Source organism: Salvia splendens, chromosome 18 (assembly GCF_004379255.2).
Source record: "Salvia splendens isolate huo1 chromosome 18, SspV2, whole genome shotgun sequence".
Lineage (NCBI taxonomy): Eukaryota > Viridiplantae > Streptophyta > Magnoliopsida > Lamiales > Lamiaceae > Salvia > Salvia splendens.
Genome location: NC_056049.1, coordinates 8,283,088 through 8,309,757, shown reverse-complemented (window position 1 = coordinate 8,309,757; position 26,670 = coordinate 8,283,088). Strand labels below are relative to the sequence as shown.

Sequence of the window (26,670 nt, the reverse complement as noted above, 5' to 3'; positions counted from 1 at the left end):
GCGGCGGGAGCCCTTCGGCTTAATCTCGTGGTAGGCCTCGGTAACCTTTTCCCAGAAACACTTCCGGGGTTGTTGATTCCCAACGATGGGATCGTACGAGACGCTGATCCAGGCGTTGTACACCGCCAGTGTTTCTTTGGGGCCGCACAGATGCCGACCTAGATCCTCCTCCTCCGCTTCCGCCTCCGCCCTGGAGCTTCCACCGTCTCGGCCTCCTCCCCTGCCTCGGCGTCCTCCACCGCCTCGGCCTTCTTCCGGAGTGGGTTCAACGGAATAATCCTCCCGAATCTGGGATAATCCCTGCGAATACCTCGGGGCAGAGGGACGGGCGTATGCATCCACATCAAAAATGGGGTGGTTGGTACCCCCGGCGTCGACGAACCCTGGGTGCCCGACGTCGACGAACCGGAACCACCACCGAGGACATTGTGCATGCCCCCCCAGTCGCCGAACGCGTTGATGTCGAACCAGCCGGAACCGCCACCGCCAGAGTTCCCGTCACCGGACATTTTGTGATGAGAGGTTAGATGAAAATTGGAGAGGAAATGGAGATGATTTGGGAAGAATAGATGTGTAGTTGTGTGTGAAATGAAGATGAATTAGGAGTATTTATAGAGTAAAAAAATAATAAATAATAAAAGGAAAAACGGTAATATAACGGTAATATTACCGTTTTTCATTTTTTAATTTTTTTATTTAATTCAATTTTTTTAAAAAAATGATTTATTGCGTCAGCGTGACGATGCCCACTCGCGGGCCGGCGAGTGGGCGTTACGCATGGCGCCGGAGCGCGCCACGTCGCCTCGGCGCGTGGCCAGACTTTGGCCATTCGTCACGGCGGGACGGAACGCAGAACGGGCTGGGGACGAGACGGGGCGCTGCAACGCGTCACGCCGCCGTCCCGTCCCTTAGTGACGGAATACAGGCCACCCGCGTGACGCGTTGCGGGTGGCCTTATGTGGTCTATTTCCTAGATAAAATAGTACCAAGATATAATATAGGATTGAGTTGTAAGATTATTTTAGTTGAAGGGGGTAGCTATGACTAATTATCTCATCATCATCCATCTAGGATGAGTCGTGAAATTGAATCTCATTAACCAAACACTACATATTTAATCCCGAGATATAATCTTGCAAACCGAACCCTCCCTTAATGGACTAAAAAAATGTCCTTAGCTATATTTTTGTTGTAGTGCCGGTATGAAAACATGTCGAAAATTATAATCCAGTCATCATGAAATATTTAGCAATTAATTGTCAAATATTTTTTTTATTATCAAATGATATAAGTATATTTCTAGTGGATATTTGTAGATACCTTTTAAGGTTATTTTATACACAAAGACAGTGATCAAACTCAATAACTACTCCCTCCGTTTTTTCATAATTGAGGCGAAACTTTTTGACACAGAGTTTTAGAAAAGAATGTTGGGTGTGTTAAATAAATAGATAAAAAAAGTAAGAGAAAGAAAAAAGTAGAGAGAATAAAGTATAAAGTGAATAAAGTGGAGAGAATAAGTAAGAGAGGGCAAAGTAAGAAAGAAAAAAAGTTACCATATATGAAAATGACTCAACCAGCGGCGGATGGAGGTGGGGTCGAGTGGGGTCGGCCGACCCCACCGCCATCCCTGGTGAACTGCCGGAATACTCCTCCCAACTGCCCCCGACCCCACGGCGTTCGGAACTCTGCCCCATGATTCATCTTCAAGCTGCGCGCAGCTTTTGCACCTCCATTGTTATTTCCTCTACTGCTAAATCTTTTATGCGTTGGTTCATTTATTTTAATTAAAACATGCAGGGAATACTTTCTTCATAAATAATTTATCTCTATTATAATGGTTAATACTTTCTTTACAAATTACAACTAAGATTGCTCGGTATCTAAATTAATTTTAATTCAAATTAAGGATTTGAGGCGTAGAGCATAGGCTGTGCAAAAAATGATTCGGTGCATTATATTATAGGAGTATAGTTTATTGAACATCTTGTAGTCATGTTTTATTAATTAATTTACTTTATTATCGTAGTAACCGATAAATTTTAACCTAATTTTAATAGATATTCCCTCCGTCCGACAAAAATATGAATATTTAGAATTAAACAGAAATTAATGTACAATTGTTAAAATAAGAGAGAAATGGAAAGAAAAAGTAATTATAGTATTGTTAGTGAAGAATGTGGCTAATCTACTAGAAAAGGAAGTTACCAAATACTATAAAAGAAGATAATTTTATGTGACATTCCAAAATGAAAATGTATTTATTTTTATGGGGCGGATGGAGTAATATCTATCTTTTAATTTTAATTATTGATTTTAGTTACCTTCTATTTTAGATTAATAGATACTCCATTCGTCCCACAATAAATGTCATATTTTGTCATTTCGGTCCGTCCTATAATAAGAGTCACATTTCACTTTTATCATAAATGGTAAATATGTCTCACATTCCACTAACTCACTTCACTTACATTTTATTATAAAAAATCAATATAAAAAAGTGGGGCTCATGTTCCACTCACTTTTCCTACCCACTATTCTTTACATTTCTTAAAACACATGTCTACATCAAATGTGACTCATATTATGAGACGGATAGAGTATTCATTTTTGAAAAAATCTCGAGTTTCCAGCAACTCTTCTAATGCTAATGGCGAACAAAAACAACAACAACTAGAAGATATTTTCGCAACTAATTTTGACAGTTTCATAATATCGTAGAAGTACATATAAAATAGAGATATTTCATTTATAATGTATCTTTATAAGTATATATATTAGTATATTTTATTATTTCTTTTGACCCCGCGGCATTTTATTCCTGGATCCGCCATTGGACTCAACTATGAAGAAACTTCCCAAAATGAAAAAATGGCTTAACTATGAAGGAACAAGTGAGTATTTAATAAAAAGATGACAATTCTCATCATACCAGTCAAACCTCACCTTAGTTTATAATGCTATTTTCTATACTTAATGAAAAGCAAAACCAAAGAGTCCATGTTGATCATAGTCGTTGAAGCAAAACCCAATAGACAACCAAATTGCCCAATTCGTATATGATTGTATCCACTTCTTTTACCCATACTTTTTAAGTTTTAACGCACATTCATGTACTATTAATAATTTATCCTGATGGCATTTCCGGGAAGTCCTATTTAGTCGTACAAAAAATACATAATTTTGTCATTATTAAAATTTTCCTGAAGTAGCAAGTAAACAGCTACCCGAAATGGTGTTATTGTACTCATAATTGAAAAAGCGGTCTTATTGTACATGTTAATTGTAGGAAAACGTGTAAAATATGGGGAGCTTTTCATTTCCTAATCCTTTGATCTTAAGGTAACCTCCAAATGCATTATGAGGTGTCTTAATGTCAAGACTTTTCACATGTAGACACTCATATCCTATAAATAGATGGAGTTTTGGAAGATGAGAACACATCAACAAATCATTCTCTCTTCTCTCTAGCTCAAGCATTCTAGTTCGCATTAGGAGCATTACATTGCTCGGTTCTCGCCTCCAATTCATGTTCGCCGATGCCTACGAGTTTGAGGTGCTCCAACTGTACCTGAGGAGGAGACAGACTTTAATGTCCGGGCTGCCTATGATGTTTGGCATCAAGGAGATTTCTTGTGCAAGAACTATATCTTGAATGGCTTGGGAGATAGTCTCCATTCCATCTTTGCCGGGGCTAAAACCTCCAAAGTTTTGTGGGAGACTCTTGACAAGAAGTATCGCGTCGAGGACGCCGATAAAAAGAAATTTGTAGTCGCAAAGTTTCTGGACTACGTGATGGTGGACTCTCGCCCCGTGGTAGAGCAAGCTGAAGAATTGCAAATCATTATTCATGATGTCCACGCTGAAGGGATGGCCCTGCCAAATCAGTTTGTTGTTGGGTCAATGATCGAGAAGCTTCCTCTGCGTTGGACGGATTTCAAGAACTACTCAAAGCACAAGAGAAATGAGATGAAGCCAGAAGACTTGATTGTCCGTCTTCGTGTTGAAGAGGATAATTAGAGGTACCATCAGAAGTCAGAATGCCCTGAAGATGCAAAGGCAAATCTGATGGAGAAGGGAGGATCTTCCAAGCGTCCCCGCCCGAGGGAAAATGACAAAGGCAAAGGGAAGGTAGCTACTGGCCGAAAGTTTGAAGGTAACTGCTTCAACTGTGATAAGCCAGGCCACATGGTGAAGGACCGCCGAAAGCCTAAGAAGATGAAGTTCAAGAGAAGTGCTCACATGGCCGAGAGAGACTTCAATGATGATGACTTAGCTGCTGTGGTTTCTGAAGTGAACCATGTTGACAATGGAGCTACTGTGCATGTGTGCTCTGATCGTAGCCAATTTTGGACCTATAAGCAAGTCGAATGGAAGAAGCTCCACATGGGAAACCAAGACTCGTCTTAAGTCGTTGGCATGGGAGAAGTGAAGCTCTTAATGACATCTGGCCGTGAGCTGAAGCTAAAGGTTAAGCTGCATGTCCCAGACATCCGTAAAAATCTTGTTTCTGTTAGTTTGCTTGTTAGTCATGGCTTTAAGCTAGTGTTTGATTCTGGCAAGTTTGTTTTATCTAAGTTTGATACTTTCCTTGGAAAATGTTAGCTTTCCAATGGCATGTTCAAACTTAATGTAATGGTCACTGGCCGTGTACCGAATCAAGAGAAAGATAATAAGAATGCTTCTTAGTCTTACTTGCTTGAGTGCTCTGATTTATGGCATTGCAGATTAGGACATGTGAATCTAAATGCTATAAAAAGATTAGTGCTGAAGAAATGCAGATTAGGACATTTACTAAAAGTTAATGAGTTTAATTCACAAAAGAAATGTGAAGTCAGTGCTGAAGCAAAAATGACCAAGCTGTTGTTCCGCACAGTAGAACGAAGCACAAAACCTCTATAGTTGATCCATATAGATTTATGTGATTTAAAATTTGTGTAAACCAGAGGTTGAAAAAAGTATTTCATCACATTCATTGATGATTGCACAAGGTATTTTTACATTTACTTATTAAGAAGTAAAGATGAGGCAATTGAAGCGTTTAAAGACTTCAAAAATGGAGCTGAAAATCAACTTAATTGTCTAATTAAGTGTGTTCGAAGTGATAGAGGTGGTGAATATGTAGCGCCGTTTGAAAAATTATGTCATGCAAGTGGTATAATTCACCAAACCACAACTCCATATTCTCCTCAGTCGAATGGTGTTGCTGAACGAAAAAATCGAACACTAAAAGAGATGATGAATGCTCTGTTGATTAATTCAGGTTTATCCCAGAACACGTGGGGGGAAGCTTTGTTAACCGCGAATTATATCTTGAACAAGATTCCACTAAAAAATAAGGATGTGACTCCTTATGAATTGTGGAAGGGAAAGAAATTTTTTTATACATACCTCAAATTGTGGGGGTATTTAGCAAAGGTACAAGTGCCGCCTCCAAAACAAGTTGCGATTGGCCCTAAAACAGTCAATTGTATCTTTATTGGATATGCACTCAACAGCAGCGCATATCGCATCCTAGTTCATAAATCAGCTATACCTGATGTAGCTGAAGGAACAATAATTGAGTCTAGGAATGTTGTATTCTTTGAGAATGTGTTTCATTGCAAGACGCAAGATGATCGTTCTAGTGAGAGAATGGTAGATGAAGCCACTAGTTCTAATTCTCCAAAAGAGACGAGGTCAAGTTCTGAGTATGTAGAACCAAGACGTGGTAAAAGAGTTAGAGTTGCTAAGACTTTTGGTCCAGATTTCATAACTTTTATGTTGGATGGTGAACCAAAGTCACTATTAGAAGCACTGTCTGGCCCAGACACAGTGTGGTAGTTAGAAGCTATCAACAGTGAAATGGAATCTATCATGCTAAATAACACATGGGTATTAGTAGACTTGCCGGAAGGCTGTAAGGCCTTAGGATGGAAGTGGATTTCGAAAAAGAAGTACAAGCTTGATGGTACTGTAGATAAGTACAAAGCTCGCCTAATTGTCAAAGGCTTTAAACAGAAAGAAGGGCATGACTTCTTTGATACTTACTCACCTGTTACGAGAATAACTTCCATTCGGGTGCTTCTTGGGATTGCTGCGTTGCACAATCTTGAGATTCACCAAATGGATGTGAAAACTGTGTTTCTGAATGGTGATTTGGAAGATGAGATATACATGGAGCAACCTAAAGGGTTTGTCGTTCCCGGGCAAGAGCATAAGGTATGCAAATTGGTAAAATCTCTGTATGGGCTGAAGCAAGCGTCGTTACAATGGCACTTGAAATTTGACAATGTGATGTTGACAAATGGATTCACTATCAACGAGTGTGGTAAGTGTGTTTACATTAAGAACACAGATAACGGGTTCGTTATTGTGTGTCTTTATGTTGATGATATGTTGATAATGGGCAGCAATAGTGCCATTATTAACGAGACAAAAAACATGTTGAAAAGAAATTTAGATATGAAAGATATGAGTCTAGCTAATGTGATTCTCAGAATCAAAATATTGAGGACTAATGAGGGAATTGACTTAACGCAATCTCATTATTTTGAGAAAATGCTTAAGAAATTCAACTCGTTTGATTGTAAGCCAGCAAAGACTCTTTTGGAGCTCCATGTCCATCTAAACAAGAACATGAGAGAGTCCGTTGCTCAAGAAGAGTATGCAAAGGTCATAGGAAGTTTGATGTTTATGACAAACTGTACTCGACCAGATCTTGCTTGTACTGTGAACAAGTTGAGTCGATTCACGGGCAACCCAAGCAAGGAACATTGGAAAGCTATGTGCAGAGTTTTGAGATACTTGAAGTATACTATTGACTTTGGATTGCACTACACAAGATATCCCCAAGTACTTGAAGGGTACTGTGATGCAAATTGGATCTCTGATTCAAAAGATTCATTTTCGACGAGTGGGTATGAGTTCACTGTGGGGGGTGGTGTTGTTTCGTGGAAGTCAATGAAACAGACGTGTATTGCTCGTTCCACCATGGAATCCGAGTTTATTGCATTGGATAAAGCAGGGGAAGAAGCCGAATGACTCAGAAATTTCCTAGATTGTATTCCATGTTGCAAGAAGCCAGTGCCCACAGTAGTGATACACTGTGATAGCAAAACAACTATAGGTAGATCACATGGTAAGTCTCGACACATTCGTCGACAATATAATACCGTAAGGCAGTTGATCACAAGTGGTGTTATCGCAGTTGACTATGTTAAGTCAGTGGATAACTTAGCGGATCCGTTAACAAAAGGTTTAAACCGTGATCAAATGCATAACTTGCTAAAAGGAATGAGACTGAAAACCACATCTTAAAATATGAGTATAGTGGTAACCCAACCATACGATTGGAGATCCCATGGGATTGGTTCAATGGGAAAACGAAACTATACAAATCTAGCTGTAACACTCAGAAGATTTTAATTTTCGCCCATTCTTTAGAAAGCATTGAGTGTTGTAACTTGCACATGGTAAGAGGTTAAGTCTTTTGACTTTTAATAATTCTTGAAATCTCAAGAAGATGCAGTATGGCAGGATACTCTTCAAAGAATCACCTATGTAAGTGAGAAGTGGGGTCGCTTCGTGTGTGTGAGTCACTTATGAATTCCAAAGAGGTGTTCCATGGCCGAAACGGACACAAACGTGAGAACTGATGGAGTTGAAACAATATTGTGTTGATGCTATTGACTAGGCATACACCAAGGATGAATAGTTCAAGGCATCGCGTCCACTAGCACACCGGTATGTCCGATAGCGTTGACTATGGAAGGTTCAAAACCACAAGTTACCTCTCCAAATACAGTATCGTTTCTCGAGAACTGAGCAAAGAGTCTGCATGCATACATCTCGTGTGTTGGTTTGAGCTTGCAGAGCTGTAACCAATGTGGGGGATTGTAGGAAAACGTGTAAAATATGGGGGAGCTTTTCATTTTCCTAAGTCCTTTGGCCTTTCATCTTAAGGTAACCTCCAAATGCATTATGAGGTGCCTTAATGCCAAGACTCTTCATGTAGGTACTCATATCCTATAAATACGTGGAGTTTTGGGAGATGAAAACACACCAACAAATCATTCTCTCTTCTCTCTAGCTCAAGCATTCTAGTTCGCATTAGAAGCATTGCATTGCTCGGTTCTCGCCTCCAATTCAAGTTCGCCGGTACCTACGAGTTTGAGGTGCTTCAACTCGGTTGGAGGAAAGTCGTTTCATCTTTGGGGACGTTGCGCCAATCCGTGAGCACTAGCCGGGGCGTATCTCGTCTTGCGGAGAGAGGGATACCTCGACTCGACTTGAAGAAGACTATAGTTTGCATCTTGTTCTTTTTATTGTATTTACTTTGTTTTATTTACCTTCCAGTTTTTAATTCTTTTGTAATAGCAAGAGTTTGCCCGAATAAATGCCACATTATTTGCAACATTAATTAATCATGTACAGTCTGTGTCAATGACATAAGAAAATTTATAAAGGTATTCAAAATAGAGAAAGTAGAAAATTGTCTATCGATTTATGTCATCTTTGTTAGAAAAGGAAACATGTCAATTAGAATCAATTGTGTGATAAGGAAAGATAGCAATTAGAATCAATCACACTAATTAGGAGATTGCTAGAATATTGTATAAAAAATGTCTTACCTTGTACATCGTCTTCTCAACCCTATTTAAAGGGTGCATTATTGTACAGGGACATCATCTTATTTTTCAATAAAAACATAGTGTTTCCTCCTCTCTAATATGTCGTCTATACTATTTCACATGGTACCAGAGCAGGTTTGGACTCAGAAAAGGTATCATCATCATCCTTGATACCTTTCTCGGCTCTTTCTCGTGTTACCTTCCTCGGCCCGTACCTGTACCAGCAAGATGTCAGACGAAGAAGACAAAAAATTAACAGAAACTACCAACCAGTCCATGATGGACGATTTTGCCCAGCAATTTGCCAACTTCATGCGCAATAGTTTTGCGATGAATCAAAATCAAAACAACCCACCAGAAACCGCGGTTGTGTCGTACAGAATCGACACACAGCCCCTCCATATCGGGGGGGACAAACTCAACGGGGAGAATTACGCTCTCTGGTCCGTACTCATGAAGGCGACAATAAGTGGTCGGGGGATGATATCTCACGTAACCGGAGTTCCACCTTCCCCACCACGAACCGACCCAGCCTTCACGCAGTGGCAACAGGCTGATCACTGTGTGTTCACGTGGCTGACCCAAAATATTGAATCTCGACTAGTCGGTCGAATCTCACAACATCCGACGGCCAAGCACATCTGGGACGCATTGGCCGTCACATATGGAAGCGGTGGGGACAGAATCCAAGTATATGATCTCCAATTCAAAGCGAGTACACTGAGATAGGGGAATAGCTCATTAGACGAAATATGGAGCAAGTTGCAGGAGATATGGATTTCAATTGATCAAAAACAGAGCAATCCGATGAAGTGCCCTGAAGATATTGAAATCCACAAAGAATTCATACAAGATCAGAGATTATGCCAATTTGTCTACGCAATCGACAGCAATTATGAATCAACCAAGAGAGAAATACTGAAATTAAATCCACTTCCCTCCGTCGATTTCGCGTATAACCTAGTCCAGCAAGAGGAGACGCGCCTTCAGATATTACAAACGGCGAACAAAGGTGGAGTAGTCACCACCGATGGAATCGGGGCGGGCCTCGCCGTTCGAGGGTGGCAGAACCACACCGGCGCTCGCGGGGTGGTGGTCGCGGCGGGAGTGGGAGAAAGCATACCAATCGGAGCGATGAGGAGGACAAATCGAAGTTAGTATACTCCTATTGCAAACGGAAGAAGCATACGAAGGAGTCGTGCTTCGAGCTCATTGGATATCCCGACTGGTGGGAAGAAAAGCATGGCAAACCGCCGCCGCGAACGCCCTAGAACCGCGGCGGGCATGCCGCCGCAGCGGTCGGAGGCCAGGAGATTGGAGGCGATCTCGCTACAACCTAACCCGCGAACCAGACCGGGACGGCCAATTTCGTCGCCGGAATGAATGGGAGCATCATCGCCGATTGGGGTGAGGGTTCGCGTGGAGAAGAAGACGCGATGGAGGCGGAGTCTAGGGTTACAGGTAAAAGAGGATTTGGGGCTTCTTCTATTAGAAGGCCCCAAACTTCAAACAAATTTCAAAATCTACCCCAGATCCCTATTAAATGCCGAAAATCACCCAATTTTTCTTATAACTCCACAAATACCCCAATTTTATGCAAAAATCAATTTCAGCCCCTCAGGAATTATGGAATTGCGTGTCAGGTATCTCGTGAATATGAAAAAAATAATAAATGGATATTTGATTGTGGGGCAACTGATACGATAACCTATGATGCCTCGGATCTTACAGAAATTCAAAAACCTCAGAAATCCCATATTCAGACGGCTAATGGGGAGTTTACCAAAGTTGAGGGGGCCGGGACTGTAAAAATATCACCTACCCTTCAATTATCTAATTGCCTTTACATTCCTTCAATGTCTCATAAACTGTTGTCTATCAGCCATGTCACAAAGGAATTAAATTGCACTTTATTGATGCAACCCCATTTCTGTCTGTTGCAGGATATCCGAACCGGGGAAATAATTGGACGTGGCACTGAACGTGATGGGCTTTACTATGTAGACGAGATAGCTCAAAAAGGGACCGCTATGCTAACTCACGGGTCTGCCGATAGGAAAGCTTGGCTTTGGCATCGGCGCTTGGGACATCCTTCTATCGGTTACTTAAAATTATTATTTCCTAGTTTTGTTTCTAAACATGATGAGCATTGTGAGACCTGTTTTTTGGCCAAAAGCCACCGAACCTCATATCCATTGAATAATACTCGTGTTGATTTCCCTTTTTCCTTAATCCACTCTGATGTTTGGGGGCCCGCACCTTTTCTCGGGGGACAGGATCTTAGATACTATTTAATTTTTGTGGATGACTGCACTCGCATGACTTGGGTATATTTCATGAAACAAAAATCCGAGGTCTATACACATTTTTCACACTTTTTCCACCTCATAAAAACTCAATACCAACACTCTATAAAAATCCTGAGATCCGACAATGGAAGAGAATTTGTTAATTCGGCCATGAAACAATTTTTTCAAGAAAATGGCCTGATTCATCAAACCAGTTGTGCCTATACTCCCGAACAGAATGGTGCAGCTGATAGAAAAAACCGTTCCCTCCTTGAAATGACCCGGTCCATGCTCATTGAGTCAAAAGCCCCAAAACATTTTTGGCCAGAAGCCATTGCCACCTCAGCCTACCTTTTGAACAGATTACCCACAAGTATCCTCAAATACCAAACACCACTCCAAGCCATGTCTTCCTTTACTAAAATTCCACCACCTCTAACTCTTGAACCACGAGTCTTTGGGTGCTCCGTTTTTGTTCATACCCCAAAACATGAACGAACCAAACTATCTCCTTGTGCAATTAAATGTGTCTTCGTGGGGTATGAGATAAACCAAAAGGGGTATAGGTGCTTTGATCCTAAAACTAACCGCATGTTTGTCACAATGAACTGCAATTTCCTTGAAACCGAATACTTTTATACCCACCTTAGCAGTCAGGGGGAGAATAATAGTAAGGACCCGCTAAGTTGGATATCAGCGCCGATGCCAACACCGAGTAATCATCCTGCAGCGGACCTAACAGAGGCGGCAGTAAGCAATCCCGCTGAGCAGGTCTCTGAAGTAGGACATCCAGTCCCTGAAGGTGACACACAGCCAACTACTTCCCCGTTAAGGCTATCCGATGTAAGTTCTGATAACCCTGCTTCTCCAATTGTCTTTACTACTGATGATGTAAGTGTAGAGGAAGAAGCATGCCCCGATGTGGTGAACTCGGTTCAAGAAACCAGTGAGGTAGAAGAAGTGGAAGGAATTGACCCTGACACAGGGGGGTACATTCTTCCACCCCGGGCCAACAGGGGGGTTCCGCCAAAAAGGTATACCCCTGAGAGAGTTAACAGGAAGGCTCGCTATTCTGTTGCTTGCCTAGTTACGAGTCACCTGAGCGAAATGGCTCAAGCATTTGAGAAGGCACTGTATGAGGAAGAAGAGATCCCACAGTCATGGGAAGAGGCTATGCAATATAAGCACTGGAGAGAGGCAATGCAAAAGGAAATAGATGCACTGATCCGGAACGACACTTGGGAAACATGCATCTTACCCAAAGGAAAACGACCTGTAGGATGTCGATGGATTTTCACTATCAAGAGGAGACCAGATGGCTCAATTGAGAGGTACAAAGCACGGCTAGTCGCGAAGGGCTACACCCAGACATATGGGGTGAATTATTCAGAAACCTTCTCTCCGGTGGCTAAGATGAACACAATTCGAGTCCTATTGTCTGTGGCAGCAAATAGAGATTGGCCACTACACCAGTTCGATGTGACGAACGCCTTCCTTCATGGTGAGTTAAAAAAGGAAGAAGAGGTGTATATGGAGGCCCCTCCAGGATTCGCAGCAGATTTCAAGATGGGGGAAGGATGTAGGCTAAGGAAAACTTTGTATGGGTTAAAGCAGTCTCCAAGAGTATGGTTTGGGAAGTTCTCAGGGGCAATGATTAGCTATGGATACAAGCAGAGCAACTCTGATCATACCTTGTTCCTGAAGAGGAGAGGAGATAAAATCACTTGCTTAATCATATATGTCGATGACATGATTATCACAGGTGACGACTTGGGAGAAATTGAGAACTTGAAGAAGAATCTGTTTCAGGAGTTTGAGATGAAGGACTTAGGGGATCTCAAATTCTTTCTTGGGATCGAGGTGTTGAGATCTCAGAGAGGGATCTTTCTAAGGCAGAGAAAATACATTCTGGACATTCTTGCGGAAATAGGGCTCCTAGAGTGTAAACCGGCCGATACGCCCATAGCAGTTAATCATGGATTACAGATTGATGATAAAGCCGAGTTGACCGATCGAGGGCGATATCAGCGACTAGTTGGAAAACTTATCTACTTATCGCACACTAGGCCATACATTGCCTATGCCGTAGGGATCGTGAGTCAGTTCATGCATAAACCACAGACGGATCATATGGAGGCAGCACTCAGAATTTGTCGATATCTGAAGGGTACAACGGGACATGGAGTACTGTTCTCTAGAAATGGGAACCTTGATATTCATGGATACACAGATGCTGATTGGGCCGGGAATCCGAATGATAGGAGGTCCACTGCAGGGTATTTTACCTTCATTGGAGGTAACTTGGTGACTTGGAGAAGTAAAAAGCAGAAAGTGGTGGCTCTTTCCAGTGCCGAGGCAGAGTTTCGGGGTATCAAGAGTGGATTAACGGAGATAATGTGGCTAAGAAGCCTGATGAAGGAACTTGGTCTCTCTCCAGGAAAGAAGTGCCGACTATACTGTGATAACAAGGCCGCGATAAGCATTTCAGAAAACCCAGTTCAACACGATCGAACCAAACATGTCGAGGTAGACAGACACTTTATCAAAGAAAATATTGAAAGGGGAATTGTTGAGCTACCATTTGTTCGCTCAGAAGATCAGCTTGCCGACATATTGACAAAGGCAGTCAATACGAGAGCCTTTGGCGATGCTCTTTGCAAATTGAGTATTGGAGACCCCACCACTCAATTTGAGGGGGAGTGTTAGAAAAGGAAACATGTCAATTAGAATCAATTGTGTGATAAGGAAATATAGCAATTAGAATCAATCACACTAATTAGGAGATTGCTAGAATATTGTATAATAAATGTCTTACCTTGTACATCGTCTTCTCAACCCTATTTAAAGGGTGCATTATTGTACAGGGACATCATCTTATTTTTCAATAAAAACATAGTGTTTCCTCCTCTCTAATATGTCGTCTATACTATTTCACAATCTTTATTAATAAAAGTTATACTACTACTAAAGTCGAAAATTTAGTATTTCAATATGCAAGCGATACAAGATGATAATTTTCGTACAGTAAAAATAGTTGTAGGTAGCCATTTATTAAAATAAGTAGACATTCCCATTTCCAATATTTTAAATTCTAAATTTTGATAAACTGTGTGTATTTAGAGAGTGTTAAAAAAAAATTATGTTTTAATAGTGTCCTTTTTTTAGAGAATTAGTCTTATAGTTAAGCAATGTTGTCGATATACACGACGCTACTTTACATGCAAACCAAAAATAAAATTGAGAGTATTAAAGACAAAAATGACTATCTAATAGAAAGCATTGAATTATTCTTTTCTACTAATTGTTACACATATTGAAGAAAGATGTAAATTCAGTAGAAGGTCAGTATTATTTTAGATATTAAAGTGTGCAAAAGGTAGATAGGTCAATATATTTTAACGGTCAACTCAATCTTGACACAATTAGCCAATTAAAATTGATCATCAACAATATATTTCTTGTTAAATTGATTCTCAATATTGTATGTTTAAAGTTATTTCAGTTTTTTTTCTTTTATTTTCCAATATCTGATTAACTTAATAACATCAGATTTTTTGCTAAATTGATCTTCAATATTATATTATTAATTCAATTTTTGTGTTTCCAACATATTTAATTAACTTAACAAACAAATTTAATTAATTTTAAAAATTAATTATTATAGCAAACTATGGTAGTACTACATATTTTTATCATGAATGTAAAAAAGAATTGAAATAAATAGTTGGATAATATCATCTAAAACTGAGGTTACCAAAAATTTAGAATGAAATGGTCTTTGAAAATTTATAAGCATATGGACTAAGCCCATTAGAAGATAACTAGTACTACTACTCTTACTCATGGAGCACAGGTCATATAAATGGGCCTAGGCCCACATTATAAGGTAACTTTTATGGTGATTATATGAAAAGAAGGAAAAGCCCATAAATATATTTAAGGCTGCACAATGTTTATTGTTTTGATTGAGAGCATGTTATAATGTAAGTAAAACATCTTTCAATATTACATATTTATTCCTGAGTCAGAATTCATTATGAATTTATGTTTAATATACTTTAAATGAATCAATGATTGTCCTACATTTTGCATGATCCATGTTTCATTAACGTGCCATCAAACAGACTTCCCTATTGTTTTACTCGCGTACAAATTGTCAAAGCACAAAATATCATTGAATTTTTAGTTTAGAATTAAAAATACATCCAAATCCAGTTATATAAATCTAAGAAAAAAATATAATATACGTTTAATGAAGCTTCCTTTATTAAGCTACATAACATTATTCACTCGTCTCTACCCAAGATCCCAACATCACAATTCCGTTTTTATTTAAATGTTTAAATTGCAAAGCAAATGGGTTTCTAAATGCGGTATTTTGTTAGTGATCCTTGAAAGCCTTGGCTTGTCACATGAGTCTGAATCTCATATTTCCGTATGTGAAAAGAAGTATAAATATCTTCATATACCAAACGCTCGCTAATGAGTACCGCATCTTCAGAATTGTAACCCTCCCATGGCATATAAGCTACTAATACGTTAGTGTAGTAAGTACTACTAGCATATTTGGCTGTGATTAAATTATAAACACTAAAATATAATTATAAATATAAAATACAGCTTGAAAAATATTAGAATTATCAATTATGTATAATAATGATCTTGGGCAAAGAGATTTTTCCAATGTTCACAATGTTCTAGGTATGAAATGGAGCATAGTAATCGGATTTTCCAAAGGAAGCATGCATCTATTTATACTTTTGGATCAGATGGGTGCATCATCCAAATGCACAGATTAAATTATATTTATGTGCAATAATCCATAATAAACATAAATAAACAAATTTAATACAATGCATTTATCATATTTATGACATTTTGCCACAATTCAATCCCTTGGGCACTATTATGCCATCTCAGATATTATTTTTAAATGGTTTAATTCGAATAAATCTATGAAGCACTTTTAGAGTATTAGCTTCTAAAATGAACTTTATGATATTTCATTTCAATTTTTTGTTGGCATCTCTAAAAGTGCATCTTTGGGGTATAGTTGTTATTTATCTGCATTATCCTTCTTTATTCTGTTTCACTTCTATTCAAAAAATGTGTCAAGTTTGTTTCCTTTAGTAGTTTTCACGTCAAAAAAAAACATATCCGTTGCGTTTTTTTTATCAAAGCTATAGAAATTTTGATGATGATTTTTTTTAATCAAATTAGAAGTATGTAATTACATTCAAATTGATAGCTCTAGCGTATTACTATTACATGTAATATTAATACAACTGAAAAATGACATTATATTATATTATTATAAACGAGCACAATTATAGCATATTTCACCTTTTCTTTTTATTCCTATCCATAATCACTTTTTCATAGAGTTTTTCCTTAGAGATGGAATTTCGACAGCATGTATCAACTTACAAATTGTTCCACAATTAGTTCAAAGAATAAAATTTAAAATGATATTATAACTTTACTAGATAATACGAGATGTTACTAGCATATTATATAGATCACCATAAAAATATTCTCTTTGCTTTCCCAAAAAAAAAAATTCACTTTTACAATTAATTCGTTTCTAAAAATTGAGATGTTACTAGCATATTATACAGATCACCATAAAAATATTCTCTTTGCATTCCCAAAAAAAACAAAGAATTCACTTTTGCTATTAATTCGTTTCTAAAAATTAGTTCATTTTTATTATTGTAAGTTTTTCATTCGTAAGTTCATTTTTCACTAATAATAATTTAATTATTTTTTCATTCTATCTCACTATTTTGTCAAGTTCGCAAAACTCGTGCCCGATCAAACTATGACAAAATTTGAAAGCTGGAGGGAGTATTATCTAGTTAAATTTATAAGGAAATTATATTGTTTTCGATTATCATTACGATATACACATAGAGACTGAAAATCGTTCAAAACGGTTATCTTCATTTGGCAAATATTTGACTTCTCATATTGTTTTCCATGGAACTCAAAACAAGTTTGAGAAAATCCTATTAACAAACATAATAAAAATTAAATAATCAAATATTGTTGATTTAAGTTTATATTAACATTTGGGATAATTGTATGTCTCATACTATTTCATAATCCAACTAGCCAGAGAACATACTGACACACATTTTTATCAACCTCAGCCTAAATCTAAAATGAATCGACATAATATATGGTAGTAAGATATATAGGTACATTCTGTTTATGTGGACATAATAATGATATAAAAATTAAATATAAGGTCAATTATGAATTTATGAGTAAGTGATTTAAAAATTTGCCTAGAACAATAAAATTAAATTAAATTAAATTAAATTTTCGTGGTCATCGATATGGAAATTGGAGTCTCACAAGTAAAAGAAAAGAAGCAGTTGGCCGCCTCTGTTTCTCCGTCACTCCGACCTCCGCTCAATATATACGTACACGGCGCTGTATCTATACACAGCAACATTTCAGAACTTTTGCTTTAAAACCATTTCTTGCTCCTGCTCAATTCATGGCCGCGCTTTCGCCGCCGATCGAACCAGCGCCGCTCGCGTCGCCGAGGACTGCTCGCGCCGATCGCGCTCTTCTCTCTTCCGTGTCGTTCGCGAAGCGGAGCCGGATTCCGAGGAGAATTCAGGTGAAGGCAGAGGCGGCGAAGCAGGCGAGCATTGATTTCAGCGATCCGGATTGGAAGTCAGAGTATCAGCGCGATTTCGAGGCTCGCTTCCGCATTCCGCATATCACTGATGTGATTCCCGACGCCGCCTCCTACCCTTCCACCTTCTGCTTGAAAATGAGGTTTGCACTCGGAGTTGAGCATTTTTCTCATGAATTATCATTTTAGTTGATTAATTTCGATCGAGCGTGATTCGTACGCTTTGTTTCTAATGAAATCAAAACGAAGCAGTTTTTCTATTGTGAGAAGGGTTTAATTTAAAATTCTGTTGCAGGAGTCCTATAAGTTCTGAATTTGCGGAAGGTTATCCGTCAGATGAAGCGTGGCACGGTTATATCAATAACGACGACAGAGTACTGCTTAAGGTATGAATATGATGCCAATTCAATTTTACTCAAGCCTTACTTCATAATGTCTAAACTGTTTGAATTTAGTAATGATGTTAATCTTTCTGATCGCTTAAGCTTGCATTAAATGGAAAATAGTATGACCGCTTCTACCAGAGGCCTACTGTTCTACTGATTTTCTGCATTCGATGTTTTAGGTTATACGTTTTTCATCTCCTACATCTGCGGGTGCTGAGTGTATCGATCCTAATTGTTCCTGGATTGAACAATGGTAAAAATCATATTGCAAGGTTTCACTTTCTGAGTTGATGTATAGAGCACAATTCATCTATCCTAAAAATTGTGAATGTCAGGGTTCACCGTGCCGGACCTAGGGAGAAAATATACTTCAAGCCAGAGGAGGTAAAAGCAGCAATTGTTACATGTGGAGGCCTTTGTCCTGGTCTCAATGATGTGATACGACAGGTATCATTTTAGATGAAGGAGATCATTATACCATCATTTGGTATTTTCTTTATTTATTGGCAGAATTATCTAAAAGAATTGGTTATCCTGTATTTCCCCTCATCCTTACTTCAGAAGGTAGCATCAATTATAGGGTTGTCATAATTCTTTCCTAGCAACCTCTCTTAGTAGAGAAAGGAAATAAGTGGATCTCAACGATCGGAATCAATTAACTTGAGATAAATTTGATACACTAAAAGTACTATGATGTTCTAATAAGCTTAATACATCTTCTGAATGACCATTTTTGTAACTTAAAATTTTCTTGTTGATGCTGCAGATAGTCATCACCCTTGAGATATATGGTGTGAAACAGATTGTTGGGATCCCTTTCGGTTATCGTGGCTTTTCTGACTCAAATTTAGCTGAGATGCCTGTGAGTATATATTGAAAGAGGTTTTTTCTTACAAGTTGTGTTATCAATTGCTTATTTTTAGAGTTCATTAACATGTTCTAGCTGGGAATGTTTATGGATAATAAATATACTTCATAGCAACAAGTGCACCTGTATGGATAATGTTGCAGTAGAAATTTGCAACACCAAATCCTGTAAAATTCATAAACCATTCTGTAGGATGTAACCATCAAATGATCCTCTACTTTTCATTGGCTTATCTTATGTTGATGATCGATGCACTATCCAATTTACTTGGTAACTGAGTGTGTAGTGTAACTTACTATGAAACTATTTATACTGAATCCTTTCTTAACAAGTTGGATAAATAAGGAGTCATGACTCTTGACAACTTTAAATGTGCCTTCAGCTCTCCAGGAAAGTGGTCCAAAATATTCATCTTTCTGGAGGAAGCTTGCTAGGAGTTTCACGGGGAGGACCAACAGTGACTGACATTGTAGAAAGTATGAAGGTAAGTTTTGTGGTTGCCTATAATATCTGGTTTCATCATATTTTGTTTTAAAATGCAATATTCGTTCCAATACTAATTCGAGATTGATGGCAGGAAAGAGGTATAAATATGCTCTTCGTACTGGGTGGAAATGGTACACATGCTGGTGCCAATGCCATACACAAAGAGGTTTTTGGTTTATGGCTTTTGTATATTAGATTACACCTTGCTATACATTATTTGCATTTTCAGCAACACAAGTTCTAAACTAAGCACAAAGCTCAAAAAATGAAGAACTGGAAACTATATAAGTAATACAAAAAAAATTCCTAACTGCAAGGTTACATGATGCATAGAATAGAATTCTGTAAATAAAATTTAATAAGAAAGATGACATTTGACCTGATATTTTCTTGGACAAAGGAAAAACTTTTTTTAAGCTTGGGTGCTATGTCCTCACAAGTTACTCATGCTGAATAGAAAATCACTTCACATTGCACATCTAATTGATTACTTCTGTGTTTTGTGCTTCCATCCAGTGCCGTAAAAGAGGTTTGAAGATAGCTGTTGTTGGTGTGCCAAAAACCATTGACAATGATATTCTGCTGATGGATAAGACATTTGGGTTTGATACGGCTGTTGAAGAGGCACAAAGAGCAATTAATTCTGCATATATTGAGGTCAAAAGTCGTACTCCTCTTTTATCTTTTCAGTATCTTCATAATAGATTTGATTGTTCATTCACTTGTTAGCTATCCTAAGCTATCTTTAAGCTCAAGCCTCAATGACTATGCAATGCTATTCTCATGTTACATCCTTATTTAAGTGATTCCCTCTCTGTTTCAACAGGCGCATAGTGCTTATCGTGGCATCGGGATTGTGAAATTGATGGGTCGAAGTAGTGGTTTCATAGCTATGCAGGCATCTCTTGCTAGTGGGCAGATTGATATATGCCTGATTCCGGAGGTACAATTTCTGCAGACTCGATTAAAACCTATAATCCATTTTGCTATTCTGGTCATTTGTCTCAGTATTTTCCTTAACCAATCAGGTAAAATTCAATCTGCATGGACCTCATGGTGTCCTAAATCACCTAAAATACCTGCTTGAGAGAAAGGGGTCTGCTGTTCTGTGTGTTGCAGAAGGAGCTGGTCAGGTCAGTCAGCTGATGCCTCTCCTTTTTGCTCTAAAATATATGTATAATCCTATTTTCCAGAATAGCACACAGCTACCAGCTAAATTTTTGGTCTATGAACATGCTTGCTGTGGATATTTAAAATCAAACCTGATGCATGCTCTTGATTGTGAAAATTTGAAAAAATCTTTCAGTTTCTATTTGCATAGGTATAGCCGATTTGAAAATCTTTCTGTTTTGCATTCAGGATCTTCTACAGAAGACCAATGCTACAGATGCATCAGGGAACATCGTTCTGGGGGACATTGGTGTTCACATACAACAGGAGGTTTGTTCCTTCACCTGCATGTAGTCCTCAACATAGATTTTTCATCCCTTTTGCTTTGCTTCACCGAATATGATACGTTAATTGACCTCTCATTTCTGGACTGCGCCTGCCTTCATATTTTTATCTTAAAACCTTGAGATGTAAATGCATGCGTCAACTTATATACCTTTACTCACACACAACTTACAGGTAAAGAAGTTTTTCAAAGAGATGGGACATCCGGCAGACGTGAAATACATTGATCCGACTTACATGATCCGTGCATGCCGGGCAAATGCATCGGATGGGATTCTATGCACTGTGCTTGGTCAAAATGCCGTAAGTCGCTCTATCTTGTCATGTGGATATATGTTAGCTAGCTTTACATAGCAAGTATAAACTTGTGTAGTTGTGGCAGGTTCATGGTGCGTTTGGTGGGTATAGTGGCATCACAGTGGGAATATGCAATACACACTACGCGTATTTCCCAATTCCGGAAGTGATAGCTCAGGCCAAGGTCCTCGATCCCAACAGTCGTATGTGGCATCGATGCTTAACCTCCACTGGCCAACCAGACTTCATGTAATTAATTTATGTCGGTGAAGCAAAGACATGACAATTCATTCTGCAGAGTAGAACAAAACGGGCTGCCTTTGCCTTTGCCTTTGCCTTTGCCTGGTGGTTTCACCCTATTTTTCCCAACAATTTTCAAGTGTACAGCATTCACATAGCCATAACGAGGCGGTAATAAGCTTATTTTTTTCGAACTTTCAGCTCAATGAAAAAACACTTAAGCCCTAGATTGGGATAGTGAAAAATCTGTTAGTGCTAGCCTTATAACACCACAAAAAAATTGATTCCAAGTTTGCTGGTTAGTACCGATATAGTTTTCATATGAACAGGTATATTCTGATTTTGTATGTCATTCTAATCCTCTACGTCTACGCGCATGATATATGTGAAATAAATATTTATTTAATTACATAGGATCCTAGAGCATGGACCAAACTTCCCATCAGATTGAATGACGATTCTTTATTTGCGGAAATTAGGGAGTTGTACATGAGGCTCAGATTGGGTTATTATCCAACTCTCATCTTCTCAAACATGGCTTTTTTGTTGGTAGAGAAAAGCTCTTTTATTTTGGTAGAGAAAAGCGGGCATAGCCCGAGATAAGAATTAGCGAATATAAAAAAAATTAATTTATCATGCACGAGCCAAGTACTACCCAGTGGATGGATTCTCCAGTACATGAATGTTGTACTAGACCGTGTACGAATAATGTGATCAGCAGCAAAGTTAATTTCTCTTGTGCACATGCTGGCATGCTGCAACATGACCGAATGTGAATCACCGGCTCAATAATTAATAGAGACCTCAGAATGTCCTAAATTCTAATGTTGTAGCCGACTCTAATCCATGAGATATACACCGTACCTTATCAAGCAGTAAAGAAAAAACCCCGTTATAAACCACAAATCAATGTCTCCAGTTACCTACATCATCTCTTAGGCACGACCACATCTGTGTTCAACTTTAGAACTCCCGATGAAGGTGGCCTTTAACCGACTAAAATTTCAATTTGTGTCACCCCCTGACCATCTGGAGTGATATCATGAATATTCCTAGTCATAATAAAGGTATGTGATATAACAACATCTAGACTCATCTACACCCCCCCGCATAATAAAGCCATGCTTTTTCTTTTCGTTTTTTCCAAATAAGCCAACATCCAACACCAAAAATTGTGCACCATCTCATGCCACTCAATAAAGTTAACTTAAACCTCACATTATGAATCACACGATCATCAAAATTTAGTGTTTGGACGTCTAGACAACGAACCACTTCACCCTAGCAACCCGCAGAAGCCCAACCCATGTTTGTCACGCATCCATGCAATCGCAGAGCATATACATCCAAGTTTCTAGATATTGACCACACATGCCACAAGGACATGCATCGCTTTATCCTCTCCTAAGTTTGTCAAGAAAACAAAGGCTAATCGTGTTTTATGTAGTCTGTAAAACAAATTAAATACAAATTGTTAGCCAATAAGGATGGTTAAAATTTAGTACTCCACAAGTGTATTGTTGGTTAATCTCTAATCACGTGACGTGGCCATAGAGGCATGAGGTTACAGTCAAACCCAATAAGAATTTGACATTCAGAAAAGGGCTTTAGCCAGCCCATTAATACAAATCCCCACTTTCAAAAGTCGCAGTTGAATTAATCGTCACAGAAAATTCCATCCAAATAAATATCCGGTGGATATTATGTTTTATCGAATTATACTTCTGTTATTTTACCTATAATAGTGCGAGGCTGTTGCCTATTCATAGCATAATTATAATATTATTATCATTAAAGGAAAAATTACACTTTTGCACCAAACTTTCGGATGATATTACTCACATTTTGACATGGGATTAGAATAAAAAAAAAATCTAAGAATGTATTTTATTCAATTGTGATTTTGAAAGATAGTACTCCTATATAATAACGACGTGTATATTTTTCTCACATCATTGCGTGGAATTCAGACTAGTAGCTCAGTACATCAACATCAAAATACGTACATTCTTTGGGTACATTAATACATCAAAATCGACTGTGTATTTCCTCGTTTGCATTTAAATTTGGGTTATTTGCCTATAAATACATGAGCTTTCAACTTTTTCTCGTTTTTCTCATAAACTTTAATTTTTGAATATAAATGCATGAACTTTAGTTTTTTCTGATTTTTCCCCAAAATAAAAAATCAAAACTGATGTGGCAATCAAAACTACGTCGTTTTGATTTAATAAATTTTACAAAATAAAAATAAATTTCATATCATCATCTTCCTCACTTATTTCTATTCCTTTCTTTTTCCCTTTGACTGTTCATTCTTTCTTCCTTTCTCACCCAGCAGTCATAAACTCATCGGCGGAGATGAAACCGCCTCCGTTCCTGTCCAGGTGGCAGAACCTCTGGTATAGTGAAACTATCTCCTGCTGGGAAACTACACATACACACAATTATCAATACTTGGCAACTAAAATAACACAAGAACAATGCACATTCACAATTCTGGTAAATTCTTTTGAAAGGATATGGGCTAGATTAGATTAATATGGATTAAATAGTTATAGTTGGGCTACAATTATAATTAGTCCATAAGCCCAACAATCATGAAACCCTAATGACTCTTTGTCTATATAATGGTTATTTATTCTCCATTGTGGGGGATGAGAAATAGCGTAACATTAGAGAGAAAATACGTAAAGCTTTGTAGAGAGAATTCCTAGCTTTCTTCTACGGAGCAATTGTACCGGGATAGTTCCTGCATCGGATTGGATTGCACGTGGACCTCGATAGTAGTGGATTCAACTTGCAGGATACAATCGTAGAAGAAAACACAACAACAAGTAAGATTTAGTTCCGTTGTGTATTACGTGCTCAACTTGCAATATGATTATGAATCTAGATCTGTTATTCTTGTATGCAATTTCCGCTGCGCTCATTAGATGAATACAAGAATTCCTAACAGTGGTATCAGAGCTCAGGGCTCGATTCATAATTATTTTGTTTACGAATTATATGTGGATTAACCGTGGTAATGTAGTTGGATTGTATAGTCACATGAGAAATTAGATTTCAAGTTGGAAAATTGAAATTAGATTTCAATCAAAATTTACGTAATGTAATTGGATTTCGATTTACGTAATGCAATTGGATTTCAATCAAAATCAAAATTTACATAATGTAATCAGATTTCCTTTTAAAATAATAAGGTTGCTCGAAGGGTTTGATTGGATGGTTCAAGAAATAGCCTCGAGAATTTACATGTCTTGAATATTGGTTTACTACCATGTTCGTGAACCATATTTTAACAGATCAATTAAATATTGATTTGATTCATTCAAGATTTGATTCACGGTTGATTTGATTCACCGTTAATTCGATTAATATATTTTAAATAATGATATTGTGTATCTAATATTGATTTTGAATTAATCATGTACAATTATTATAATATAGATTATTATTTAAATTCATTAATTTGATTACTGAATACTAATAATAATAAATATATTATTAATATTAATTTGGAATTAATATTAAATATGTGATCGTGATAATTTAAAATCAATAATATTAATCAAGCCAATAAATTATTACTTACTATTATTATTTTGAATAATAATAGTAAATGTGTTTTTAATATTGATTTAGAATTAATATTAAATATCTGTTTATATTAGTTTAGAATTGATATAGATTAGACGATAAATTTAATAATTGGATTAATGGATTAATGAGCTATAATTTGTTAATATTATAATTTTGGAATAATAAATAATATATGTGCTTGATGATGATTTGGAATTATTACTTGATTTACAAATATATTAATTTAGAATTAATATAGATTGGATAAATTTCGTTAATTAGATTAACAAATTGGGACATAATTATCATCTGGAAATGATAATATATACTCCACAGCACAATATTAATTTGGAATTAGTATTAAATATGAATAATTATATTAATTTAGAATTAATATAATTAAATCCACATTTAATTAGTGAATAAAATTTGATTTTATTTGTTGAGCATTATTTGATATCCTATGTGATAAGCATGCTATTTGATTTATGCTTATTTATTTAACTATAGTAGTTAGAGACCGTGTTATACTATGTCTGGGTAGGCGGCGCCCAGTATTTGTAGTCCGTGTTTTACTATGTCTGGGTAGGCGGCACCCAGTAATTGTTTAAGATTTTAATATTAGATATTAAATTGACAATTAGTATCACAAAATTATTCCCCACAAAATATAAGTCTCGTTTTGAAACAAACGCGTCGTCCATCACAATTGTTTGATGCTCCTAGCCTTTTCGACCACGAGTTTTACGCCCTCGCGTTTACTCTAAATCTACAAGGTTTAGGCTCATTCATAGAGGCATGGTTGGCATCGTGTGATGGGGTTGACTTGCTTAAATTATTTTGAGTAGCTCTCGCAACCAAAATAATTTATGGACGTATATTAATTAGATTAATAAACCAAGAATTGTAAAATTGCTGTTACAATTGGCTTGGAGGCCTACCTGGTGATATTATTGTAGTCATCAGCCCTCGCAGAGGCTGCAATAATATAGACTTGGATCTTGGACCACTAAAATTTATATTAGAAATAAATTCGTATTTTATGTTTGGGGGACATAATATATGTTAAAATTAGTGGGAGCTAATCAATACAATAAACCCTTGTTTGATTAGTGATGCGATTGTGATCTTTGTATGCTTTTCTAATTTGCTTTTCGTTTTATTTTCTGTTCAGATAATATGTCAAACTTATCTTATGAGTGTATGATGGAAACAAACAAATTGACTAGGTCAAATTTCACGGAGTGGCAGAGAGACTGCCCAAAACTCAAGGCACAAGGTGCAATGAGTGGGAGCTCAGCCATGTTTGTCATTGAGATAAATATGTCTATGAATAATTCACAATCCTGGGTATTGGATACCGCTTGTGGTTCACACATTTGTAATAATGTGCAAGGTTTAATTGACAGCAGGAAAGTGAGGCCTGGGGAAGTAGATCTACGTGTTGGAAATGGAGCAAAAGTTGCTACCGAACGCGTGGGAACTTATAGATTAGATCTTCCCTCAGGACATAGACTAGATTTACATAATTGTTATTTCGTTCCAGTTATTTCAAAGAATATTATTTCCATTCCGATGTTGGACATCGAAGGTTTTTCCTTCCATTTTGCAAACAGCAGGTGCTCGTTTTCTAATAATGGATTGTTTTATGGAAATGCCTCTTTAGAGAATGGATTATATATGCTTGAATGCAAACGGGATATTCTCAATGTGCAAAATAAAAGACTTAAGCTATGTAATACGGATAATGCTACTTATCTTTGGCATTGTAGACTTGGTCATATCAATGAGAAAAGGATAGCGAGAT

At 37.5% G+C, this 26,670-nt stretch overlaps 1 protein-coding gene across 2 annotated transcripts; it reads left to right on the top strand.

The window, feature by feature from the left end:
* Positions 1-17,268: 17,268 nt before the first annotated feature.
* On the top strand, positions 17,269-21,687 carry LOC121775699 (ATP-dependent 6-phosphofructokinase 5, chloroplastic-like). 2 transcript variants are annotated; one of them, XM_042172721.1, is made up of 13 exons: positions 17,269-17,692; positions 17,845-17,935; positions 18,115-18,188; positions 18,271-18,382; positions 18,702-18,797; positions 19,186-19,287; positions 19,381-19,455; positions 19,806-19,946; positions 20,116-20,232; positions 20,318-20,422; positions 20,649-20,729; positions 20,919-21,047; positions 21,127-21,687. In XM_042172721.1, exons 1-13 carry the CDS (start codon positions 17,406-17,408, stop codon positions 21,292-21,294), a joined length of 1,578 nt encoding a protein of 525 aa, XP_042028655.1. In that variant the 5' UTR covers positions 17,269-17,405; the 3' UTR covers positions 21,295-21,687. The 2 variants fall into 2 exon arrangements, with proteins under 2 accessions (XP_042028655.1, XP_042028654.1); XM_042172720.1 differs by having other exon boundaries at positions 21,118-21,687.
* The last annotated feature ends 4,983 nt before the right edge of the window (positions 21,688-26,670 follow it).

Excerpts from the sequence above, each read along its gene's own strand:
- LOC121775699 (XM_042172720.1), top strand. The coding sequence starts at position 17,406 with ATGGCCGCGCTTTCGCCGCCGATCGAACCAGCGCCGCTCGCGTCGCCG. Across the intron at positions 20,423-20,648 it reads TTGCAGAAGGAGCTGGTCAG|GATCTTCTACAGAAGACCAA; the intron begins GTCAGTCAGCTG and ends TTTTGCATTCAG. Across the intron at positions 20,730-20,918 it reads GTGTTCACATACAACAGGAG|GTAAAGAAGTTTTTCAAAGA; the intron begins GTTTGTTCCTTC and ends CACAACTTACAG.